This window comes from Catharus ustulatus, chromosome 12, assembly GCF_009819885.2.
Source record: "Catharus ustulatus isolate bCatUst1 chromosome 12, bCatUst1.pri.v2, whole genome shotgun sequence".
Classification (NCBI taxonomy): domain Eukaryota; kingdom Metazoa; phylum Chordata; class Aves; order Passeriformes; family Turdidae; genus Catharus; species Catharus ustulatus.
This window is the reverse complement of record NC_046232.1, coordinates 18,058,927-18,083,140: the sequence shown is the minus strand read 5'-3', so window position 1 is coordinate 18,083,140 and position 24,214 is coordinate 18,058,927. Positions and strand designations below refer to the sequence as shown.

Sequence of the window (24,214 nt, the reverse complement as noted above, 5' to 3'; positions counted from 1 at the left end):
GGTGTGTGACCTCAGGTGTGTGCTGTGTCCCTCTGCCCAGCTGTGTCCCACTGCCCAGGTGTGTGACCACTGCCCAGGTGTGTGCTGTGTCCCTCTGCCCAGCTGTGTCCCACTGCCCAGCTGTGTGACCACTGCCCAGGTGTGTGCCCTCAGCTCTGCCCAGGTGTGTGACCTGTCCCTCTGCCCAGATGTGTGACCCGCTCCCCCGAGCGCTCCGGGCTCGGTCCCCGCCGCCGGAACTGGGGGTGCGGGCCCTTTAAGCGAGGCCCCGCCCGCCCATCCCCTCCCGCCTTTCCCGGGCTCTCATTGGTCGGGCGGCTCTGAGGTCCCGCCCCTCGGCGCCGCCAGCCAATGGGAGCAGGGCTGGACGAGACCGTGGCCAGGTTGGTGCGGGGCCGATGGCGGCGGGTCCGTGAGGGGGGCGCAGGGAGAGGGGCGGGAACCGGGACGTCCTGAGGGGAGCGGGACCCCTGGGGGAAGCGGGACACCCTGAGGAGAGTGGGACCCTAGGGGAGAGCGGGATCCCATGAAGCGCTGAGGAGAGCGGGGCAGCAGGGGGGAGCGGGACCCTCCTCAAGTGCTGAGGGCGTTGGGGTCACCTGAAGCGCTGAGGGCAGCGAGACCCTCTGAGGGGAGCGGGAGCCCCTGGGGGATCGGAGCCTGCTGAGGAGCCGAGCGGAAAAGAACTCCCGGAGTGCTGAGGGAATCGGGGGCCCTGGCGGGACTCGGGGTCTCCCTTAGGTGCTGACGAGGTCGGGTCCCGGAGGAGCCTGGGGAGGGTTCGCAGCCCCTGAGGACGGGGCTGTGTCGGGCAGGCCGGGCTGTCCCACAGCTCCTGGTCCTGCTCGCTGAACTCCCCCGGCACAGCCGAGCCCGGCCCGAGCTGTGGGTGCCGTGCCCGGGGCCAAGGAAATGCCATTAAATCTTAGTGGTTTCACCTGAAGAATCCTTCAGGGGTAGATGGAGAACGTTAAGGTCAAGGTTCTGTAACAATGTGGGGTTTTCTAACCTATACCTGACCCTGACAACAAATTGTTTGTAGACCTGAGGAAAAAAAAAAAAAACAAACCAACTTGGAGCTGTAGGCTGAGCAATAATTACAGTGCTGAGGTAGGTTCTAGTCTTAGTGCAGCAAATTGAAACCTTGTTACTCGGCTGGAAGTTACGTGTAGCATGAGCTGTCCTTATTTTAAAAAAAAGAGCATTTCAAAGAACTTAAAATGTGGATTCCTAAAGTGTAGAGAACTAAAGACTTACGAAAAGGTTAACTTTGCTCAGTTTTTAATGTCTGTTGGTATATTTTGACCATAATTAAATACAGTTCACTCAAGTGACTGTTGCTATTTTTATAAAACTGTAGAATGTAGCATTTAAAATGTTGAGCAACATAGTTATAAAGTGGTTTGTTCACGGGCAGACTAAAAAAAAAAATTGGAAAAAAATTACTGATTGCTGCAGTTTGAGTACATAGCTTTTATAATATTGCTGCTAGAACGACACTTTGGATTTGCCTTTGTGTATGTGAGTGTTCACAGGTGGCAATTTGTGTGGATTCTCTGAATCTTTCATGCTGAGAACTGCTGACCGCTGGTCTTGAGGAAACTGAGAGTGTCTGGGTTTTGTTCCAGGTGCTGCCGGTGTAAGAGATGAGGCTGCACGAGAGCCGGACACGGCCCTTCCAGGCTCCTGCCACTGTGCACACCTTCCCGGGCAGGCAGGTGTTCGTGTTCCCCAGCGGCCGCTCAGACTCGGAGGAGTCCGAGGAGGAGGAGCTCAACGTGATGGAATTGCGGCCCCGGGGCAAGGAGCAGCCGCGGGGCAGCGCCCGGGACAGGCTGGGGGACGTGGTGCTGCTGGAGAGGGAGCTCACCCAGGAGGACAGCCTCAACAAGCTGGCCCTGCAGTACGGCTGTAAGGTGAGGGCTGCCTCTGCCCGGGGCTCTTCAGCTCTCAGCGGTTCCAGGAGGTGGCCTCGGGGCTGCAGGTTTTGGTACTGGAAAGTGTTGGCCCTGTGTCCTGTGTGAATGGTCGTTGTCTGGGTAAAACTGGAGAAAGGCAAAAAAAACCCCAGACAAACACAAGAAAGAGTTGTTCAGCCAACAGCCTGGGAAGATGTTGTCAGCCTCACACCCTGCCTGACCTGCTTTCCTGTTTAATTTCAGTGACTAAGTGCAGGTTGTACTAAATTATTTCAGCCAGAGCAAACATTAGGGAGCTGAGTGTAGAACTGAGGGCTCTGCTCTCAAGGAACACTGGAGTTTTTGAGGCAAATTGAGAAGTACAAAGAAACACCACAGTTATGGGTGAAGCTTTTTGTTTATTTTTTGAAAGGGATCAGCTTACATTTTGCAAGGAAGGTCTAATGGGTGGATGTGGAGAGATGCCAGAGTTCAGTCCCAAAGTCCAGGTGGTGTCTGTGTGGGTTTTGGTTGTTTGCTGTCATCCCAAACATGCACAGTTCAGGTGCCTGTGGGCAGAAGGGAGGGCATGTACACAGTGAGGTGTCTGAGTTGGAGCAACTACACAACATGTTTTCTTGGTTCCAAAGAAAAGTTGGAAAGTTAAATTACCTGCTCTGAGCATTAGAAGGACCCCATTGTTCAGCAGTTTGAGCTGTATTTTTAGAGCCCCCTTTATCTCAAGCTGGACTGTGATTTCAGAGTTCCATGATGCAAACAGTTGGCCAGTGACTGCAGCAGGGATAATGATACAGCTCTGGCTGCAGTGCTGCCCTGCCATTGCAGTCTGTCTTGCTTAACCACACAGCAGCTGTATGGTGCAGCTGAGGCAAGAGGCCTTAGAGGGATTGCAGCAGCTCCTCCCCTGCCATGCCCTTAGAAACAAAAACAAAACAAAAATCGTTCTGCTGACAAGCCCGATGGTGAGGAGAAGCGAGTCTGGTAGGACTTGAATGGCCTTGATTGGCCCCAGGAGAGCCTGAGAAGGCAGAGCTGAGCTTTGGTTGGGTTTGGAGCTGTGTGCTGGGCACACTCAGAGGAGGGAGATCCTGAGCAGTTCTTTGGTTTGTGGTGTGGAGTCCTGCTGTGCCTCTGCCCTGTCACTGAGGGCCCAGTTCTGTCCCTGCTGTGGCTGCTCCTCTCTGCCCCACTCCCAGAGCCTTTCAGCCCCTCTGGAGGCTGCTGGGCCTGCCCAGGAGAAATGCAAGCTGATGGAAGGGACCATGTAGTCAGTGTTCTCCCACAGGGAAAAAACTGTCCTGCTGCCTCCCTCCCTTCCAGAAAGGGCATTTCTGACTTGTTCAGTTAAACTGAGCAGGTACAGAAATCCTTATTGCAGGAGATCTGTCTCTAAAACCGGCATTACAGTGTTCATGTGTTTTATTTGCACAATGAAAGGTTGCCAGGACAGCAGTGAGAACTGCAGCCACAGTTATATAGGCAAATGTGTGTAAAAATCCAGGATGAACTTCTCCTTGAAATCAATGAAGACTTGACATTGGTTTCAGAATCTGCTTGAGGAGGGGATATTAAGACACTGCAACAAACAGCTCTGTGTGTGCCACAGATAACTTGGCAGAGATGCAAAGCACTTCAAAATTCTCATTTTTGCTCTTGACCATTTATAGTGCTGCTTGCTTTTGGCATTGTTCTTAGCTGGGACTAGAGGAGCTCACTGCAGCCAAAAAAATGAGTACAGAAAACAAGCCTAAATGCTTGTGCAGCCCAATCTCCCTCATGCCTCCCATCAGCTTTGTTTGTTGTTTTTGTGTGAGTGCTGCTCCACTTTCTGTTTCTAGAGTCTTAGCACCACACTGCAGTATTTGATTGCAGACACCACAGGGGATATTTACTGTCCCAGTAATTTGTTTTCATTGGAACAAATCCAGAAATTGAAGCAGCACCTCAGTTAGGAGGCTCTGGGTGAGATTGTTATTTCATAACTAAGAAATTTTGCAGGGTTTGAGTCCAGAGTTGACGCTGGGGCTGGCTGTGAGGAGCCTGAAGTGACTGAGGATTCCTTTTGCCTCGGGGTCCCCAGATCAGGTCCTGGGTTAAATGTGCCTTTTCAGAGTTCTCAAGCTCTGCAGAGTCAATGTGAGATTCAGGCCTCTATATCATCTCTACCTCTGAGCAGAGTGCTTAGGAAGTGTTGGTTTTTTTGTTTTAGCTCCCCAGTTTCCTTGGCAGCCTCAAGCATGTGAGTGTGCAGTGAATGCAGGTCCTGCTGTAATTTCTGAAGAGCAAAGCACAGTGCCTGTACTGTGTCTCTGCTGTGGTGTCTGAGAGGTGGTTTACCTGTTTGTGTTGCCTTTCTCTTTGGTTTGGCTCTCGCTGTTTTGTTTTGTGCCTTCCAGCCTTTTCCTTACAGTTCTTACACATCTCCTTGGCTGCAGTGGAGAGCTCCTGGCACACACTGAATCCTGTTCCTTTTCTCTGACAGAGTTTAGTGTGGCTGAGAAGTTGCTGTGCCTACTGGGTGGCTGTGAGTGGCCACTGGATTAAGCGTCTTCTTATTTAGTATTGAATAAGGGATGCTGCCTTGCCTTTGTCCTTGCATTGCTGCTGCCCATCCCTGTGTGGTGCTGCACATGTGGCTGCTGCTTCCCTGCTCTTCCTGCTGCTGGGTGGGGATACAGCTCAGACAGGAACCACCAGGAGACAGGAGCACAGGGGTGATGGTTGTTCAGCAGGAGCACAGAGGTGATGGTTGTTCAGCAGGAGCACAGAGGTGATGGTTGCTCAGCAGGAGCACAGAGGTGATGGTTGTTCAGCAGGAGCACAGAGGTGATGGTTGCTCAGCAGGAGCACAGCGGTGATGGTTGCTCAGCAGGAGCACAGAGGTGATGGTTGTTCAGCAGGAGCCCTGAGCAGCTCAGGGGAATGAACTGGCTGAGCTGCTGTCCTGCACGAGAGAGGTGCTGCTTGAGCAGAGGATGCTCGTGCAGGACATGCTCACCTGCTCTCCAGGCTGTGCCCTTGCTTTCAGAACTGGTGTGCTCCCAAAGTGGAGCTCTGATGACTCTGAAATGATTTCCTGAGCAGGAGATGCTCACAGTGTTCTTGTGTTATCACCTTAAGCACTCGTGTGTAAGGTATGAAAACAGTTTTTAAAGGATGTGTTTGCTAAAAAGATTCTTGTTGCCTTAACTAGGTGAGAGAAGGGCAAGGAAAGCAAAGGGAAGGAAAAGCAGTACAGAGCAAAATGCAGCAGGTGTAAGAGCACTAGAGGAGATTGCAGACTGGTTTAACAGGGACTGCCTCTATCCTGCAGGACCTGGAGCACCCCTGGAGCTGCTGGGGAATCTCTGCAGAGCACCAAACCGCTTACATCCAGGGCCTGCTTTTATTCCCTGATGGCTCCTTGCACACTGATCCTGTCGCTGCCTCCTGCCTCACTTCTGGGTTGTCGTGCCCTCACTGTTTGTGTCCTTTCTGGGTCCCGTAGGTTGCAGATATCAAACGCGTCAACAACTTCATCCGGGAGCAGGACCTGTACGCGCTGAAGTCCATCAAGATCCCGGTGCGGCCGCACGGGCTGCTCACGGAGAGCGCCGGGGCCCTGCGGCCGCCCCCGGCGGGGCCTTCCCAGCCCGGCCTGACGCGCGTGGAGCCGCCGGAGCCCGAGCCCGGCGCGGACGGCTCTGCTGGCAGCCGCCGCCTCAGCGAGTACTTCAGGGGCATCGACCAGAGCATCCAGGACGCCGTGCAGGTGGAGGTGCAGCTGAACGCGGAGTACGGCGGGGAGGGGCTGGACAGGCCCGTGCCCGAGGCTGGGAAGCGGGACACTGGTAACGGTGCGGACTGTGGAATCCAGTGGTGGAACGCCGTGTTCATCATGCTCCTGATAGGAATTGTCCTGCCGGTGTTTTATATCATCTATTTTAAAACACAAGGCCTGGTGACCCACACCTTTAACATGACGACCCCAAATGTTTCAACAGCTGCATTGGAAGGGAGATTAACACAAGGCTCAGGTGTAGGAAAAAAATCCTAAGGGGAAAGGGCAGCCCACTCCAGCCTGTCCAGCAGTGATGCCCGTATGCTCGTGACTGACTCAAGTGCATCCAAGGGGATACAACAATACAGATTATTTTTATTTTTATAAGTAGCTGATGATGTAATCCTGAATTTGACTGAAAATGAGGTGACGGCATTTTCATGGATAAATAAGGATGTGGTGTTGCTTACAGAGATCATCATCCAGGTGGTTCAGAGTTGAGAACTCTGAAGGGAAAGTATTTTGTAGTAATTTACTCATTGTGGTTGCTTCAGGTATTTCTTAAGGCTGTGTCTAGAAGCAAATTCTTTGCTGCTGAGCTAGAGAGTGCAGTATTAATGTGGTTGGACATGTGGGGGTTGTGGGCATTTTAAGGGAACACTTTTTGCTGGGTTAGAAGCAGGGGACACTTTTTCTCAGAAGTGTCATTTTTGTCTCTTGCAGACCATGGTGGTTTTGGGCTACTGGACCCTAATGATGCCTTCTGGGGCTCTAAGCTGGGTGTGCCAGGGCACGAGGACACTGCCAGCACCCCACATTGTACCCCCCTGAGCAAAGCTTTGAGCCATGTTCACCCCTGGGAAGGGTGAGCCCAGACCTCTCCCCTCAGTGAAATCCTTCAGCGATCTCGGTGCAGGATCTGTGCTGTCCCAGGGAACTGCTCAGCCCTGCATGGCCCCAGGTGGGCAGGGGCTGTTGGGAGAGGACAGGAGAGCACCAGAGGAGTCACTGGCACTTCTCAAGGGCTCGTTTGCTGGCAGAAGATCTAGTCAGTATTATTTGCTAAAAATGTAACAATAGTCTATAGTGGTGCTTCTCATAGACACCCGGGCTCAGTCATGAAATTACTTCCTTGTGTGCAGTCTGAGTGAGGGTGAAGTGCTGAGCTGGCTGCAGGTTGCAAGGTCCAGGACAGAAGTCCAAGAAGAAGGGTGAAGCCTTTCTAGGAGAGGACAGTGAAGCTGCTGATTGTGACAGGTTTCTGTGAACTCTTCATGTGCATGAAAAGCTCTGCAGGGCAGTGGAGGTGTCAGTCAGCCCCAGGGCCACTCAGCAAACACTACCTGCTGCAAGGGAGCAGCAAGGGAAGCCTTGGGAGCTTTCCTGAAGAGAAGAATTTGCCTCAGCAATTTGATTTGGCAAATTCCAGGCCTGAGGGCAAAGGTAACGGCTTTCCTGGAATCAAACACTAAGGGATTTTGTGTGGGCAGGTGGGATTGGTGGGATTGGGGCTGAGGGTGAGGGCAGAGCTCTCAGGTGGGCAGGTGCAGGCAGCCACTGTTTGTGGTTCCCACCTCAGCCCAGCCCCATTTGCAGTTTCCCAGCTGCCAGCAGGACCCCAGGGCTCTTCCAGCTTCCCCTGGCAGCTCGAGGCCAGAGCAGGGGCTGGAGAGGGGCTGTGCTGCAGACACCTGGTGTACAGGTGTGGCCTCTGCCTGGCCAGGCAGGACTGGAGCTTCTCCAGCAAGGTGAGAACCCCACACCACACAAGCACAACCCTGTGCTGTTACAATGAGAACCTCTGTTCCCTGCAGCTCTCAAAAGTGGGAACCTCATTTTGTAAACAAGCACTCCAAAGGATCTTATACTGAACAAAAACTTGTATTTTTCTTCTGTGAAGAGCTGTATCTCTTTGTTCTGGGGAGGGGGTGGGAAGGGGTTCTTACATTTTTAAATAAAGCCACATGGAATAAAAGCACAAGGGGCAGAGCTTGTGCTTTATTTGCTGTCACACAGCTGAGCACCTGCCTGAGCAAGAGGGGCCCCTTGCAGCCTCCCCTCAGCCCTGCAGCGAGCAGGAGAACAGCGGCTGCACAGGCAGGACAGGCCTGGGGCTCTCCTCTCTGATGGGCCCTGCTTCAGCTGCCAGTGCTGCAGAAAGGTTCTGAGCAGACACCAGTCCTTGAGTGCAGCACCAAGTGTGTGTGTGCTCCTGCTGCTGAGAATGCTCGTGGCTGCAGCTCAAAACCAGCAGCTCCCAGCTGGAGTGACACCTGGAGGGGCAAGGACGCACCGGACGGGACCAGGGCTCTGCAAACACGAGAGAGGCCGGAGTACACAGTAAAAGCCAGTATCTTTACTTTAGTGAATGCAGGATACAAATATTTTACAACAACCTCTAGCATTTTCTTAACCATTTGATAAAAAGTTCACTAGAATATTTATTGTATATTGAAGAAAAAACAACACATTCAGGGAAAAAAATTGAGATTAACTTATTTTTTTTTCTTAAAAGATTCGTCTCAAGGATGGCAACAAAGTCCAGCTTGTGCCGCCAAACGGCTTATCAGCATTAAACCGTGAACAGCTTCTTGTGAACTGTTGACTACAAACATTTACCAAATACATAAATCTCTTTTAAAAAAGCCATTTTAAATATAGCAAAGCAGTGTTCTCTTGCACAGCAAAGTGAAGAAAGGTTCTACTAAGATTTAAATGTTTACATTGGTTAAGTCTTTCTTTCACATTCGGATTTAACTTCTGCCCAGGATCAATTGTTAGGAGTTGTTTTGTTCCTTATTTACTATGTATTTCTTGTGCGCACAGTAACTCGCAAGTTTCTGATGCATTAGTGTCCTTGGAGGGAAGGCAAGGCTAAAGCAGTTCTCTCTGACGAGTCCCTGACAACGTGGCGTTCTCAAAACTATCGTGAGAGCTCGAGGATGGAGGTGATTTGTCACAACAGAGATAAAAATCTTAAATCATTCAGACCTGACTGGGTTCAGCCCAGGATTGGATCCACTTGCACGTCAGTCAGCAGAGATAATTTTAAAAAGTTTTTTTTTAAACCTGTTGAAATATCTGTGCTATGTCATCATTTTTTTTTATAAAACATTTTTACAATTTCTAAAAAAGTATGTTTCAAAGTGAGTTACTCGTTATTAAAAACCAGGATTCCCATGTCCTCGGTGGCAGGAGGTGTCCCCGAGAGCGGAGGGCTGTGGAAGGACGTTTCTGCAGGGCTGGGGCAGCACAGGGCCTCTCCCCAGCCCAGCTCTTTAGAACTGATTCTTTTTATTATTTTTTTTTTAATTCATCGGTGCAATTTCAATACAAACTCTAACCCTTGTGTAGCTTTGTCTTTAAGAAAACAGTAGTTAAGTACTGTTTAAAAACCTGCATAGAAATAAAGACTATTGAGATACAGTCAGCAAAGCCATCTGATAAGGCACACAAGAAAATAGACAGTAAATGTGAATGCAGAACTCCCACTCGGATGTACAGCAAAGTTCATACAGGTGCATAAATCATGGAACTCACATCACTGGTCAGAGCAGCAAAAGGTTCCAGGGAGCAGCAAGTGAATTGGGTCACTGGGGGATCCTGTCCCTTCTGCCTCCAGGCTCCTGCCAGCAGGGATGGACCCACGGCCGCGGGGAGCAGCTCCAAGGGCAGGGCCTGGAGGGGACTCAGCCCCTGCGGGTCCCGACCCTGCCAGGACAGGGCTGGAGGGCACAGCTCCCTCAGGGACAGCGCCCCTCTCACCCCTCCCTTACAGCATCAAGGAATTTTCTTGACTGCAAAAAAATAAAATAAAGCCCAAGCAAAAAGTGTAATAAATATCAGGGCTAACTCTGAAGAGTTTGGGCAGCCCCACGGCTCTGCAGCTCCCCCCAGAACCAGCACTGCCAGCCTGGAGGGGACCGGGAGCAGCGGCGGGGGCACGGCCCCGCCTCCAACGCCAGAGCTGCTCCCAGCCCAGTCTCGCGGCACAAGGGGCTCTGCATTCCTCCCTCTCTTTCTTGGAAGCAGCAAATTTTTCCCAAACCACTTGCCAACTCACAAAACCTTTTGTGCTCCTCTGATATGTGTCATTTCCCTATCATGAGAAATTAGGTCAAGTTTTTCCACTGGTTTTTTTTTCCTCCTTGGAAGAGGCAGCTTTAAAATGATGCCTTAAAATGTGTTGTAACAGATTTTTTATATTTATGCAGGATGAACTTAACACCGGATTTTTTTTTTGCCACTTTGCTATTTATATACATATATATAAAATGTATAATGAAGCTTAACCATACAGCACAGAGATTACAATTGAACGGCACACATTCACCACCAGTGAGGGGGCCAACCCCTTTATACACCCTCTGAAAAATCTGGATAATAATATTAATAATAATTAAAATCCAAAGAAAGTACAGTATATTTAACAAAATAGTAAATATTAAACAGTGAATACTCTACTTAATAAGGACCTCGCCTTGTTTCAAGTTGGCGTCAATCCACAAAAATATACTTTTTAATCTGGTGACCGTACAATACATAGGTACTTACACCAAAGGTGATAATATATTTAGGATGCTATATACACAAAGAGTTTGGCTCAAATTTAAATTTACATATAAGTGTTCATGGCTTATTTTTCCCCCAAGGTTCCGCCTGCAAGTTTTTCCTTTTCATCTTTGAAAGCAAAAACTAGAAAGTCAAAATAAGATAAAACTATACTCTACAAAAAAGCTACAACATACAGCTTTGGCTTATATAAATAATTCATAGCAGAATGTGTTCAAAAGTACTGTATATAACTTTATATATAGTCTTCAATTCATTAGGGTATTGTTTTCTTTAATATAAAATATACATGAGCTAAAATCAGTTTCTATATTTTTCAAAGGTATGAACGTAAAAACAAATTTGTCAAACATATTCCAATTATAACTTAATATATTAATTTTATTTTGTTAATGTTCTATTTTCTAGGCTAATATTTTCTGAATATTTCATGCGAGTTCTCTATGTCTCTCTTTCACTCATTTAAAAAATTCACTTCTTTGACCCAATACACTATGTTTGTTTTTTTTTTTGCACGTGCAAAACAGGGTTTTTGTTTTTTTTTTTTATTTCTTATAGCATCAGCCCTTCTCCATGCACCCTCTGCAATAGAGACCCATGCCAGGTTGGGTAATAGAAAGGTCAGTTTATGTACAGTATTGCTTTCTTCTTCCTGCTTTTCTACTGCTCTGCTGCTACAAAGCAATTATTTCTTAACTACGAGTAACCATAGAGCTGACTACACACAGGGACGGTACTAGAGGCGAGCCCTCGCTCGGTGGGTGTGGAGGAGGAGGAGACACTGCGGGGACACCGCTGCGCGCGGGCCGGGGTCACACACGAGTCCAGGTAAGTGCCAGACTAGAGATCAAACCTACGGGATTGTTCTGTTACTGTTACCAAGGGACATCTGCAGCTATACAAGAGTTTGTCGTAAGTGCCTGATGATTGGTGTATGCTACACACACTAGCACATATATATGCATGTGAAGATATATATATGCACGTATGTATATACATATAAATATACTTATTCATGTCCTTATTTATAAATTTAGATATGTCAGGACAGTTCATTTTGAGAACACAAAACGGGAGGGGCGACACGGCGGGTTTATGTCACCCACGTGTCCATCCTCATTCGTTTTACCGAGGGGCTCTCGCGATCCTCTGCGTTGGGCGGCCGGCCCAGCACCACGGGCGAGTGGAAGTCGCTGCGCGGATCCTCGCGGTCGCTGCCGTCGTAGGAGCTGCTGGAGCTGCTCAGGCTGTCGACAGGGGAGCGCCCCAGCTCCTGGCGCGACGGCGGCGGCGGCGGCTGCGGCTGCTGCGGCTGCGGTGGGAACCCGGAGGGGGTGACGCGGTCCCGGGGAGGGGAGATGGGTTCTGATTTGATGTTGATGTTTTGGTTGGTGTTAATGGAGAGATTTGAACCCTGAGATAGCTGGCTGCCAGTGCTGCGGAGAGAAAACCGACAGGCGCGAGTAAGAAAATGCAGAAAGTGAAAACCGAGTGACAATTCACGTGGCTGCGATGGTGAGAAGAGCAAAAGTGAGAAAAGCATTAATTAAAGGTCTGAGCTGCATTTACAGAAGTTCAGAACAAACAGATATTTTCTATTGTCAAACATTTCAGTCACCACACAGGGGCCTCCTTGGTGAGAAGCTGAGCCTGCAGGGACACGGCTCGTTAGCTGGAGGTGACTGAAGGGACAAACAGCCCAACACACAAAGTTCTGCAGCACAGACAAGAGGCTGAAACGTGCTGAATATTCCCTTGGTGCAGCTGCTGCAGCAGAAGAGGCAGAACCCCCAGAGCTGCCCTGCCCTGGGTACTTACACAAGAGAGCTGAGGGCTGCGGGACCGAGGTGGTGCTGCTGCCAGGCAGACACCTGCCCCAGGGACAGCATTCCTGGGGAGTTAAATCCCTGCAGGGCAGACAGGTCTGCGCTAGTCAAGGAGTAATCTAAGAGGGAAAAACAAATAAACAACAAAGTAATGTACAGACGGGGTTATATATGCAACATACACATAGAAATAAACACAAATACAAAGGCTTTCTGCCCAAAACAAATAAAGGCAGCTGATCCAAAGGAATCCAAACATGAAAACTGAAATCTGGGAACAATCCTGCCAAGCTAACAGGAAACCTGACAGTAGAGAGGCCTCCAAATGAAATGTTTTCTGCATTCTGCTTTCAGTTCCTCCATGTTGCTGCCTGGGAGCTTGTTCCAAACCCACAGGTACAACACAGAGGTGTGCACCTTACAGTAGGACATGTCATTTTTGAAGACATTTCAAAATGAAACAAGAAGGGAAGGATCCATGTGAGTCACTAGGCAGGGATGGTGGATCCTGCCCTGAATCCACTGCAGACACCTGGGCTGTGGTTCAGGTCCCAGGCAGGAGGTGGCAGCTCCTCAGACAAGGCACAGGAACCATGTGGGAGGCTCACGATGCCACAGAGCTCCTGGTCCAGCTCTGGCTGCCCAGGCAGGGACAGGGACTGGGTACCCAAACCCCAGGGACCCCCAGGTGCAGTCCTAATGCATCACATCACATCCTCCCCCTCCCACAGCATCACTCCTCAGTGTCTGACTGAACTGTCATCTCTGCATCACAGGAACAAAAGAAACCTCTTTGGGCTCCATCTATTCCAAGCCCAGCCGGCTGGTGGCTCTGGCTGCTGCAGGGCTCCCTCACCTCTCACTTCATTCACACAACTGAAGTTGTTTGCACTTGATCATTATCACTCACGTTTTCTTTCAGGTTTGAAAACAAAGTCAAACTCTTTCCATCTTTTAATTATTTTCTATTAAAGCTTCCTTAAAATAATTTTTAGTCTCTTGTGAACAGGACAAAATCTGAGCAGCCAAACTCAGGCTGTACTGCCACCAGAGGAAGCAAACACTCCACTTAAGCTTTGATTTGTGTTTGGGGGGGGGTTGGGGATTTTTACAGTATTGCCACCACCATTACAATCTCTGTCTCTCTCCTGAGATGAGACTTCTTGAACAGTTTCCTCCCATCCACAGACCTGTCTGCAGTGGATAAATTCTCTATCTCCCTCAAACAGCTCATGCTGGCAGGAGAATCCAGGGCCAGCAGGGCCCTGTGCTGTCAGAGACACACACACATCCCTGCAAGAACCTTCCTGAAGGCTTCAGGAGTCCCAGCTGCTCCCAGCAGGTGAAGCTTCTTGGGCTGCCTTTTTTCTTTCTGTTTCATTTCTTCTCAGCTGTCACTTCTACTGAAACTCTGAAAACCCTCCCATGCATTTCTGCACAGCTTCAGAAAGGTTTGTCCCAAGATGATTGACCCAAAAAGCCCCTTTTGCAAGACTAAAATTGAATTTAAAAAATAAAGAAAAAAAAATAAAAACTGTGCAGCCCCTGCCATGACCCAGACATTCACTGAGCCTCTGACACCAGCCCAGTGCAGCCCCTGAACACTGGGGATGGATGTGCTGGGCTGATGGGATTTGTCAGAGCAGACCTGAAGGAAACACTGACAGCAATTCAGCTCCCATGCAATTTTTTCCACTGCAATTACAGCTTTTATGACCATGGACAATTAACTTCTGACACTTCAGACAGAACGTGTCTGGTGACAGGGCTTTGAGGAGGTGTTTTCCAAAGAGCACATATGCCACTACACAATTAGCTGCATTATTAATTCCCTAAATAATCACATATCTGCTGGCAGTGACAGGAGGACACCCCTGCTGCAGGAGTGACCTGATGTGAGACAAACACACAAGAGCATCTTCTGCACCACAGAAACTGTCACTGCTGTGACCCCACAAGCAGCACTGGCAGGTTTGTACCTCTGCAGAACAACTGACCTGAAGCCAGGGATTCATTTATAGCTTGGTGTGCTCTGCTCGGGTGTCAATTACTAATTAACTGATTCCAGGGGGTTTTAATTTTTTTTTTTAATGCCTGGAGTGTTTTAGAACCAGTAATTCAGTTGGTTCTGGCCTTTCCTCCACAAATCTACAGAATACCAGAACAGATTATATAAAATAGGGTGTTTGTGGAAAACTGATACCCAACGTTTTAATAAAGGATCCAAGAGCTGAAGTTATCCCTTCCAGTCTTGAAATAAAAAAACCCATCAATCCAGAAAAACCGTTAAGGTATTTAAATTTTATCTTAGTCCTTGAACTGCAAAACTGAAATTGTGCTCTAAGTGGTGACTACTCTAAGAATCCCCTGGAGACAATTTGATTTCAATATCAAATTTCTTCCTGCAAATCTTCTGAAAGGTTCAATCATACAGAAACAATTCTAAAGTGTGTGAAAACCACTGAAGGCTAAAAGCTTTGCACAAATTATTTGCATTATCAAAGGAAATGGGCTGGAGTTTAAAATCACCCCAGTGGTACCAGCACTTGTCCATTACACAGGACATCAGTTCCCACTGCCTTCTGCTGCTTCCTGAGATTGCAGCCCCTGTCTCAGCCACCAGCTCACAGCTTCTTCTGACTGAGGGATGCACCCAGTGCTGCCTCCTGAAACAGCACCCAGCTGGACAGGAGGGATGTGTCAGGTGAAACTCGGTGAGGTCCTCTGAGCAGGGAACTGAGGGGTTTGCTCTGAACAGCCACAGCACAAGAGCTGAACCTGCTCTGGGGCAGGAGTCAAACCAAGGCCTGCAGGTCCAGCTACTGCACTCCAGTGATCACCCACAGCAAATCCCTGATCACCCACAGCAAATCCCTGCTCTGCCCCTGGCACAGCTCCTGCACTCCCTGCTTCAGCCTTCACCCCTCAGCCCAGCTGTGTTTGAATCAACTTCAGCCATGGGCTGGTGCTGCTGAGGGCAAATCCAGGCCTGGCTGAGGGGTGTGAGGAGAGCACAGCCCCTCTCCCAGGACAGTCCTGGCTCAGGGGGGCACAATCCCTCTCCCTGCACCCTCCTGCCTCTGGCACTGCCCAGGGCACAGAAAGGGGCTGAGGCACTGCCAGCTAACGAGCTCATTAACACAAAAAGATACAAGAGGATCTGAGGTGCTTGGCTGGCTAAACTAAAAACAGCAGTGAAAACTTCCAAAGCTAAGAGTGGAAAAAATGTGTAAAATCCCATCCCTGGGGGAGTGGGATTCCACCAATGCCCTGGTGGATGTTGGACAACCCTTCTGGTGAAGAAATTTCCCCCAATATCCAACCTAAACCTCCCCTTGTGCAACTTCAGGCTGCCATTGCCTCATGTTCCATCACTTATTACTTGACTTTCAAGAACTACTTTCCCAACCAGCAAACCACTCATCATTTTACATTACCAAATGCCTTACATCACCCCCAGCTTGGACAGAAGTAGTTTTAAGGTCCTGCAAGACAATAAAAGCATGTGAAGAACAGCAGTGCTGAAGGATCAGCTATCGCCTAAACGCGAGGCACTCCGGTTCCTGCTGGGAGTGCTACAGACTCACTTTTGATGAGTAAGAGCCTTCACTTGAACAGAAGAAGGAGAAAACAAAGTCAGGTGCCACAGAAAAGTGAATTTGCTGGGCTCCTGACTGCCAGCAGGGCTTACCAGTGTTGTAGGCAGTGGGCATGGCCGAGTACACGAGTCCCTGCGGGGGCAGGCTCGGAGTCGTCACCGACACCACGGGGGTGGCCAGGGGCTGCGTGGACTGAGAACTGCTTATCCTTTGGGTGTTCTGCAAGGGAGGGAAACAGCAAACCTGTGAGACCAGGGAGAAATGGGGACATGCAGGGCCAGGGTGACAGGGCATTGCATTCCAGCGTGCTGCTCGGCTGCATCTTTGAGTTAGAACACATCCTTTTGGTCAGGATTGGTTTTCTAAAAAAGCTAAAGTGTTTCAAGACAACCAAAACGATCTTGGCAAACTGAAATGAAAAATTAATTGAAGGCTCACTGGGCCAGCTCCCAAGCATGCAGATTTCAACAGTGTTAGAGTTGTAGGACACACAGAAATAAATGCAATTTCTTAGGGATACACTCAACAATTCTCAGAAGTTCTTAAGTGATTTAAGAGTTTTGAGCCTTCTTTTTAAAGAGGTTTTAGTGCAGATGGTGAGGTGCAGTTCCACTAGAAGAGATTCTCCCACTTCACAGTTGTTTATCCAATTTTCCAAATTTCAGCTGCCAGTTTTGACACTGTGCTGACTACACCTGTCCTGAAAGGAACACAGAGATCTTCTAAATTTGTGTTGATAAGACTTCAGTGATAAAATAATCTTGCTGTTCCCATGGTTCCTGAGAAGCTGAGAGAGTACTTGTTATAATGCAGATATGTTTCCAAGCAAATGACACTGGAGTTCACAAAGAGCAATGGTGCTTTTCTGACAGGGAAAATAGTCAAACTAGATTGTCTCATATAATTTAACTGTGGGCACTATTTGGCTTTTTAATAACAGTCTAGAACAATCTTTCTTTCCCATACACTGGAATGAACATCTGCAGCAAACATTATCACTCAGAATAAGCTCTAACCAAATCTGCTGGTTAGAAAATTAATTAAACACTGTGGTCAACAGCACCAGACAGCAAAGCTGCTGCCACAGAATGTTCTGCTCTCCATGGTGGTAACTGCAAATTTTCATGAAAAATACGAGGTTCAACACCATTTGGCCATGACAAATACTGTCAAGAACAGAAAATGCTAGGGGTTTTAAGATATTTACTTTTATCTGCAGAATTCTTAGAAATAGCAGCAGTCTCTACACCCTGTATTTCTACAAGGAGCTGGGTTTCAATCTGCTGGAAATATATTTTTTAAAGCAAACTTCTCTCTATCTCTGAAAAAATATTTGCTACAAAAGGAGCAGTTTCTCATCTCTTTGGTAGGGATCCATTTAATAGCTTTACAAGACTGAAGTTACTACTCCTTTCCCTTATTTCAGACAAAGGTATTTCAGGATCTGCAGCACTTAACTTTTTTCTCCACTCTAATCATGAGAGAACGAGCAGCATTAAAAATGCATCATTCCCTTAAAAATATCAGAATGAGCAGGTACAGAAATGGGGCTGTATTCAATTTTAAGCTTAAATTTATGATGATGAATTGAGGGTTATCAATCTTGTATCTTTCCAATTTAAAGAAAGAAATATATATCACAGCTCCCATATTAAAATTAGCCACAGCTGTCAGTGGCTGCCAGCTCCTGATCCCTCTTGTGTCTGGCTGCTCTGGAATTCCCACCTTTGAGCCTCCCAAGGATTTGGGGCTCTTTGGCATTTGTTGCCAAACACACATTGGCAGATGTGCCCTCTGCTTCAGAGCTCCCAGGTTTCAAAGCTCCAATTCCCAGAGAAAGTCCCTCTGATTTTCTGTAATTGATCCCTTTAAATCACTTACGTACTTCTGAAAATCTCCTCTAGACCAAGTTTATCTGGCATAAAGAGATGTTATTAGAGCAGATTTTTGTGTCTGTCAGGAACTGACCTTTCTCCAAAGCTTTCTTGGATGGCTGCCTATAAAGTTGGGATTACTGCATAATGGAAAAGTAAAGAGGAATATACTGGGAAACAATCCAGACCAAAGGATTTCCTTACGGGATTCTTTTTTTTTGAGTTGCTAATAAAGGTGGTTTTCTGAGGTAAATTCTTTCTGAGTAGAATTCTTGGAACACTCAGCCTCATAAAAACACTAAGCAATATTTAGATGAGCCCAGTATTTGTTGTCCTTGCAGATTCACAACAAATTTCAGGATCTCTTTTTTTTTTAAATCTTTTTAACTGGTGCAAATGCAGCAGGAAGAATTCAGTATCTTTATTCAAGCTCCACTGGTAGCTGCTCTTCACATTCAGAGCCTGCACAGATGGATTTGGAGCTGCTCCCCAGCACAGCAGCGAGCATCAGCAGGACCCTGCAGGTGGAGCCGGTGTTTGTGTGGCACGTTCGAGGCAGACTCCGCTGCTCTCCTTTGTGTGAGCTCCGGGCAGAGCCGGCCCAGCTGCGGAGCCACCAGGTGGCCCCCGCGGCACACGGAGCCAGCGCGGCTCCATCCCGCACCGAGCCCGGGGCTGGGGCTGGGGCTCGGCCAGGGACCCCGCCAAGCGCTGCAATTCCAGCTCCACTGAGCTCTGATTCAGAGATTTCACACTGAGATTTCCTTCTTGCACCGAAAACCGGACACTCCTCTTGAAGGTGAGAGCAAAGTGGGAGAGCTCTTTAGCTGAGCAAGACATCCCAATAATGATTAAAAACTTCAATACTGGATTTAAAAAACCATTTCCCCTTACTTTTTAAATTTACTTCTCGTGTTTAAGGTAAAAATCAACCAGCAGCATGCATTCATCAAGAAATTTATCTAAATCACTACATTTTCCATGCTTTCATGCAATTAGAGCCTCATATTAGCAACAGGTCCATGTTCAACAACAGTCAAGGTCTGCAATAGTTGATTTATTTCTCTGTGATTCTGACACAGCATCTTCTGCCTGGCTTGTGCCACAGCAGCCAAACAATTTGAAATTTGCTCTAAAAATAAGTTATGAATTATTTTAGCCTTACGTTAATTTTCCAGACAGAATGCCAAATGTTTTAACCTTTCGGGAAAAAAAAATAGAAAACACACAAATCCCAAGAGTTTCCTTTTAAAAACAGAATATCTTTCCACTGGAAAAAAAGGTAGAATTATTCATTTGCAATTCTCTGTTCCTCTTGGTAAACAGGGAACACCCCTGTGGTTTGATAATCTCACGCAGGATGAAATAATTCTAACCTCCAAAAAGGTGACCTCACCAGCCATGATGTCATCTCCTTGAAAAGAAGAGAAGTAACACAGGGCTGGTGTTACAATCTGAAGAACTTCACAAGTGAAGGCACTTTCTAAAAATATTCCAGTAATTTAGGGGATGGGAAGGGATTATTTGTATTTCATATAGAAGGCAGTACAAATCCTATACACATGGACAGTTACTTTGTAAGGCTCTTTTCCAATGTTCCCTCCAAGAAAAACAGAAACACTTTCAGGAAAAAAAAATACAAGTTTACAAATGGCAAGTGCTGACTTTGGATGTGTTTTCAACTTGAATTGGTCAGGTTTTGAGTTTGATAAAACACATGTATTTTTGTCTGGTACCAAGGGAACACTGGAATTATTTAAAATATGTAATGAAACTACAGTTAAAAAGCTGTAGTGAAAGACATTTCCAGCATCTTGCTGTCTCTCAGCAAACAGCAGCCCAAACTCACCAACTCCAATTCATCCTCCTCCGACTGTACTCAGCAAACAAGAGGGATAACACAGTTACTAAAAATAGCATTGCTTTCAAATGAAAGAAAAAGTCACGTTTGTGCTTCAGGATTTTGATTCATTTTAATTAATAATGTGGATTTGCCACCTGATTCTGTAGATAATACTGCTAGAAATGTAATACCTCATGAAATTGGTGTCACAAAACCAGCAGTACTGAGAGAACACAGGCTTTGGGGGAATTGGTGCAGCAAGAGCTTGCTGACCCCAAGGACAGGGCTGCACTTGTGGATGTGCAGCACAGCAGTCTCTGGCTGCTCAGATCCAATAAACCAGCTCAGCAACAAAACACTTTTCACATACAACCATCATTCCATGCCAGCATCTACCCTGAAACCTCCTAACTCCCCCCAAAACAGAGACAAACCCAAAGCTGAATGTGATGTTGTTCTTCACAACACAACAATAAATAGGTGCTGTGCACCACTAATGTCAGAACTGCATTATTGCTTCTATTTCTAATTAGCATTGTAATTGTCACTGTAATGATCAGCCAGTGCACTTCCTATCTCTCCTACACTTCAGTGTTCCTAGAAAAACCTTTTTTTTTTTTTTTTCAAGAATCATTACTCTGAAGCTAATTATAGCTTTTGTTACTTGGATTAATTTGGTATTATTCATCATGAGTACCAGTAACAAATGTAAGCACTTATGGTAGCTTAAAAACAAATAGGAATTATACAGAGAGTACTTGTGTTGTTTATATCCTGCTCCTCCTAGTTAAGGCCCATTCTTCCACACACAGAAAACATCCACAGAGACATTGAAAATTTCTACATGGCAGCAAAAGACTAAGACCAAAGCATTTGGCCAAGTAAATTAAAGGAAAAGCAGAGTAACACTTCCTGCAAGACCTGTTCTGGGCTCCAGGCCGTGGTTGCCTCATGGCTGACACGAAACTCGTGTGCTATTCCCAGGCTGGCTGCACAAAGCCTGGTGCCCAGATGCCAGAGTGCAGAGCAGCACTGCAGAGCAGCTCTGAGCTCTTTGATGGCCCCACAGGACAGCCAAGGTCACGTTCCACGCTGCCACATCACACCTGTGCTGCTCTCAGCCCTTCCTCACCACGGAAGCTGCACTTCACATCCCACAGCCATTATGAGCCAGGAAAAACAGGTACAAAATGTGCTTTAGGGCACATTAACAGAGCTCACATCACCAATAAGATCAGCCATTCCTCCACAGAATAATGGATAACCCTTTTTAAAAGCCACATCCTCCAAACCACCGGAGTTCTCGGTACCAAGTCAGAGGATGTCACATCAAAACACCCAAGTCCCCAGCCCTGTCTCTACGATTGTGCTCTTACCACGTTTAGGTCAGACTGCTCTTTTACAGCTGGAAAAATTCCTCCCCCAGGTCACAATTCGTATTTTTGATTTTCAGAATGCAAACACCCCTCTATTCCTGTACCCTCTGGTAAGCAGGTGAGACAGATTCTCCCTGTGCACGTGGGCAGAACAGTCCATTTCCACAAAGGCAGACCCAGAAGAAAAGTTTGAACTCACCAGTGGTGGCATCATGCCCTTGCTGGAGGGTGGGATGACGACACGGAGGTCGGGTTTGCGGTTGTTCATGCCAAGGTTTCCTCCTGGGGGAGGTGGGGATTTTGTAGGCATGACTTTGCCTAGGCCATTCCCACCACCACTGGTACCAAGTAGACTTGGTGAAGCTCTGGAATTCACAAACCCATTTCCTGCAAGAGGAGAAACGAACAGACTGTAAGACTGAGAAGGACAATATAAAATTTTGGTGCTCACGTACCAGTTATGAAATATTTATTTTGTTAAATTTCCGATGACAAACTTCCCACAAGGGGCTGAGTATTGAACAATTGAACAAACACAAACCACTCTGACCAGAGGATCAATATGGAAAGGGAATATCACTTCAAGGGCACGCTGTGGCAGCTTAAACGCTGAGAAGAGCAAATTGCCAAAGAACTATTTCTAATAACATCCGCTGTGTTTAGTTTGCCCTTTGAAGCTCCTCCAGGCTGAGCCTGCAGAAAAGTGAGGGTTTTGCACAAACCCACTCTGTCCCCACCCCCACAGAGAGAGCATGGACTAAACTGAATTGTTTCTGTCAGAACAAAAGATCAGCTCTGAAAGTCTCTGTTTCTAAAATTTATTCTTCATATACTTCCAAGATCTGTGGGACTAATTTCAGTATCAATATTTACTGTCTGATTATCATATTTAGAAACAATGAGGGGAACAAATCCCTTCCCTTCAAATTCATTCCAGATACACACATCATTTATGCCCATAGGTTTATTTAAAGTCTTTCTCTGTCCTACTCCTGGTACTCATTCTAAGTGGAATTGCAAAGCCTAGGGATCCAGGATTCTGCACTGAAATCTCCCAAAGCTGAATATGCTCAAGGCAGAGGCCTCAGCTTACACTCAGAACTAACCAGAAAACAGCACCAAGGCAGTAAATCAGCAAAATGCCCAGTATTCTATTTTCCCATCCTGACAGAAGCACCAATCATGTAACCCAAAATATATTTCTCAGAAAAAATTGTAAAGCCACATTCCAATCACAGAATCATATTTATAGCAACAATTCTCAAAATACACAAACCTTATTCAGCTGCAAACAGAAAAAAAAAGTTGTTAAGGAGAATTTTGCAACAGGGAACCCCATAGTCCACCCTACAGAACCTGTGTGTGTGTGTATAAATAAACACAATTCATAGTAAGATTCTGTTTGCACTAACACTGCAGGTCTGAAAGCAGCTTTTATAGGCACAATCAGGGAAAAGTCTAGGAGACAAAGTTCACTGTGTGGGAAATTCTCTCCTAATCGCCCATAGCGCCACGCTGGCATGAATTTTGCATTATTATTCTAATTTGAATGGGCCCCTATGCCCAATCCAATTTTATTGCATTAAATACATATTAATCTAAAAGCAATTAAAATAAGAAAGTTGTCAGTGTCACATTCTACCTTCTTTAGCAACACTTTTAATGCCTTTGAAAGCACAGCAAGAAGGAAGAACAGCAACATGTCTCAGCAAGGGCACAAAACTTGGTGGAGGCGCCCGATATCACCAAGAGACTCAGCCAGGGCACACTGAGAACCTCGATGGGAATTCACCAGGATGCTGTGAGGAAGCCTCCTCTGGATTTACTCACTCTGTGGATTTCCCACTGTGCCAAAAGCCTGACCATACATGGATGATCTGACATGTCCCTTGAGTTTTCCAAGGTTAACAGAGCAAAGAGGAGTCATTCTAATTTAGTACTTTCTTGAAGTGTTTGCATAGGAGGTATGGGAATATGACTTTTAACTCAGAACTTATGGGGGAAAGAAGGAACACAGCAGAAAGTAAAGTTTTTAATGTCAGCATTCTTCCTTCTGTATTAAAAACCACAGCAAAAACTCATTTTGTGATTAAAGGATCTACATTGCTCAGCAGAAAACAGCAGAATTTATTCAGATGCTTCCAGGTTAGTGATAAAATTTAGGTGGAGTGGTTGAAAAGTTGGGAGCTGAGAATACACACTAGAGCTAAATATACTCTTGACTGGTAAGAGAAAACTCTCCACAGCTGGGTCACATGGAAAAACCAACAAGCCAAAAGGAAGAAATTTAGTTCTGTGCTACCCTTAAGGTTCCTGAAATGGAGACGGTTTTTGTAGAATCATGATTTTGTTAACACAGTTATGCATCAACTCCTATCCATTATAAATGAGTTACAGCCAGCCTGCAGACACTCACAGATATCCTACACAATGGACAGGGTAAAAATTAAATGGATAAGCAAACACACTAGGGAGGAAAAGTATCAGAAAATGGCATAATTTTCACCAAATTGTATCTGAAACTTTGTTATGGCACCTCCCATTTTCAGCAAAAGCACCAGAGCATTTAAAGAACTTACTGTTATAACAGAAGTCTGGGCTTTAATGCAATAATAAACAGCATTTTATTACTCACTGAGGCTGCCAGTGTCACCTTTCCATGGCAGGGCTGTGAGCTCTGAGCAGTTTGAGCTGCTCAACAATCCCAGTCTGTGCAAACAATGGGGTTCTGTGCAGCACTTTGGGCCATCCCATGATACCATTTCCTGTCCTCTGTTCAAGTATTTCGGTAGCCTGAGTGTTAAATCTGGACAGTGTCTCTCTTCCACACCCAATCCAGTCATTTCCTGAGCCCTTACTCCAAGGCTCTGCCAATCCTTCAGAAACATTTCATGCTTTTAGTGGTGCTGTCAAAAACAACAAACTCCCTGCCACTGCCGGCTCTGCGCAGTATCAGGCGGCAGCAGGGCAGAGGCAAAGCAAAAGGCTGGGCACTTCTCAAAAGAACTGTTTAAAAGGCATTAAAAATTGGAGAAACACTAACAAAAAATATCCTAAGTGTGCAATACCATGGGTATGAATCCAATAGCAGCCCTTTGTGATAAAGAGCTGGCACTGAACACTGAGCAAACACCGGAGTGTCTGTATCGATCATATGCTGGGACTGCAATAAGAGTGCAGAATATTCATTTTTAGTATGAAACTTCAAGCCTTTTTCCTTTTAATAATCTAATAAGAAAATCAAATCACCAGTTAAGAGTGAAAGGATAACTAAATGTGTGGTATTTCTTAGAGCAAGGTCAGGAGCCAGAAAAAGATAATGAGTACAGGATGATGCAACGACACAGCCCTTTGCCAAACCGAGGCCTTAATAACCCCATAAATTCTACTTACTATTTCATATAATACAGAAATTGTTTCTACCCTACCTGCCATAGATCTTCCC

At 46.7% G+C, this 24,214-nt stretch overlaps 2 protein-coding genes across 8 annotated transcripts in view; one reads left to right on the top strand and one right to left on the bottom strand.

Moving 5' to 3' along the window:
• The first annotated feature begins 350 nt into the window (after nucleotides 1–350).
• LYSMD4 (LysM domain containing 4) lies at nucleotides 351–7,627 on the top strand. 3 transcript variants are annotated; one of them, XM_033070271.2, is made up of 3 exons: nucleotides 351–383; nucleotides 1,629–1,916; nucleotides 5,407–7,627. In XM_033070271.2, exons 2-3 carry the CDS (start codon nucleotides 1,647–1,649, stop codon nucleotides 5,953–5,955), a joined length of 819 nt encoding a protein of 272 aa, XP_032926162.1. In that variant the 5' UTR covers nucleotides 351–383; nucleotides 1,629–1,646; the 3' UTR covers nucleotides 5,956–7,627. The 3 variants fall into 3 exon arrangements, with proteins under 3 accessions (XP_032926162.1, XP_032926160.1, XP_032926161.1); XM_033070269.2 differs by lacking the exon at nucleotides 351–383 and adding an exon at nucleotides 384–408; XM_033070270.2 differs by lacking the exon at nucleotides 351–383 and adding an exon at nucleotides 431–1,110.
• Nucleotides 7,628–8,013: 386 nt separating this feature from the next.
• Nucleotides 8,014–24,214, bottom strand: part of MEF2A (myocyte enhancer factor 2A) — an 81,276-nt gene continuing 65,075 nt past the window's right edge. For 3 of the 5 annotated variants that reach the window (XM_033070268.2, XM_033070264.2, XM_033070265.2), the window contains 5 exons: nucleotides 20,969–21,156; nucleotides 19,400–19,423; nucleotides 15,769–15,895; nucleotides 12,070–12,196; nucleotides 8,014–11,687 (listed from right to left, as the gene is read on the bottom strand). In XM_033070268.2, the coding sequence (XP_032926159.1) occupies nucleotides 11,345–11,687; nucleotides 12,070–12,196; nucleotides 15,769–15,895; nucleotides 19,400–19,423; nucleotides 20,969–21,156 (809 nt within the window). In that variant the 3' untranslated portion in view covers nucleotides 8,014–11,344. The remainder of the gene's footprint in view (nucleotides 11,688–12,069; nucleotides 12,197–15,768; nucleotides 15,896–19,399; nucleotides 19,424–20,968; nucleotides 21,157–24,214) is intronic. The other 2 variants (XM_033070266.2, XM_033070267.2) reach the window with 1 other exon arrangement.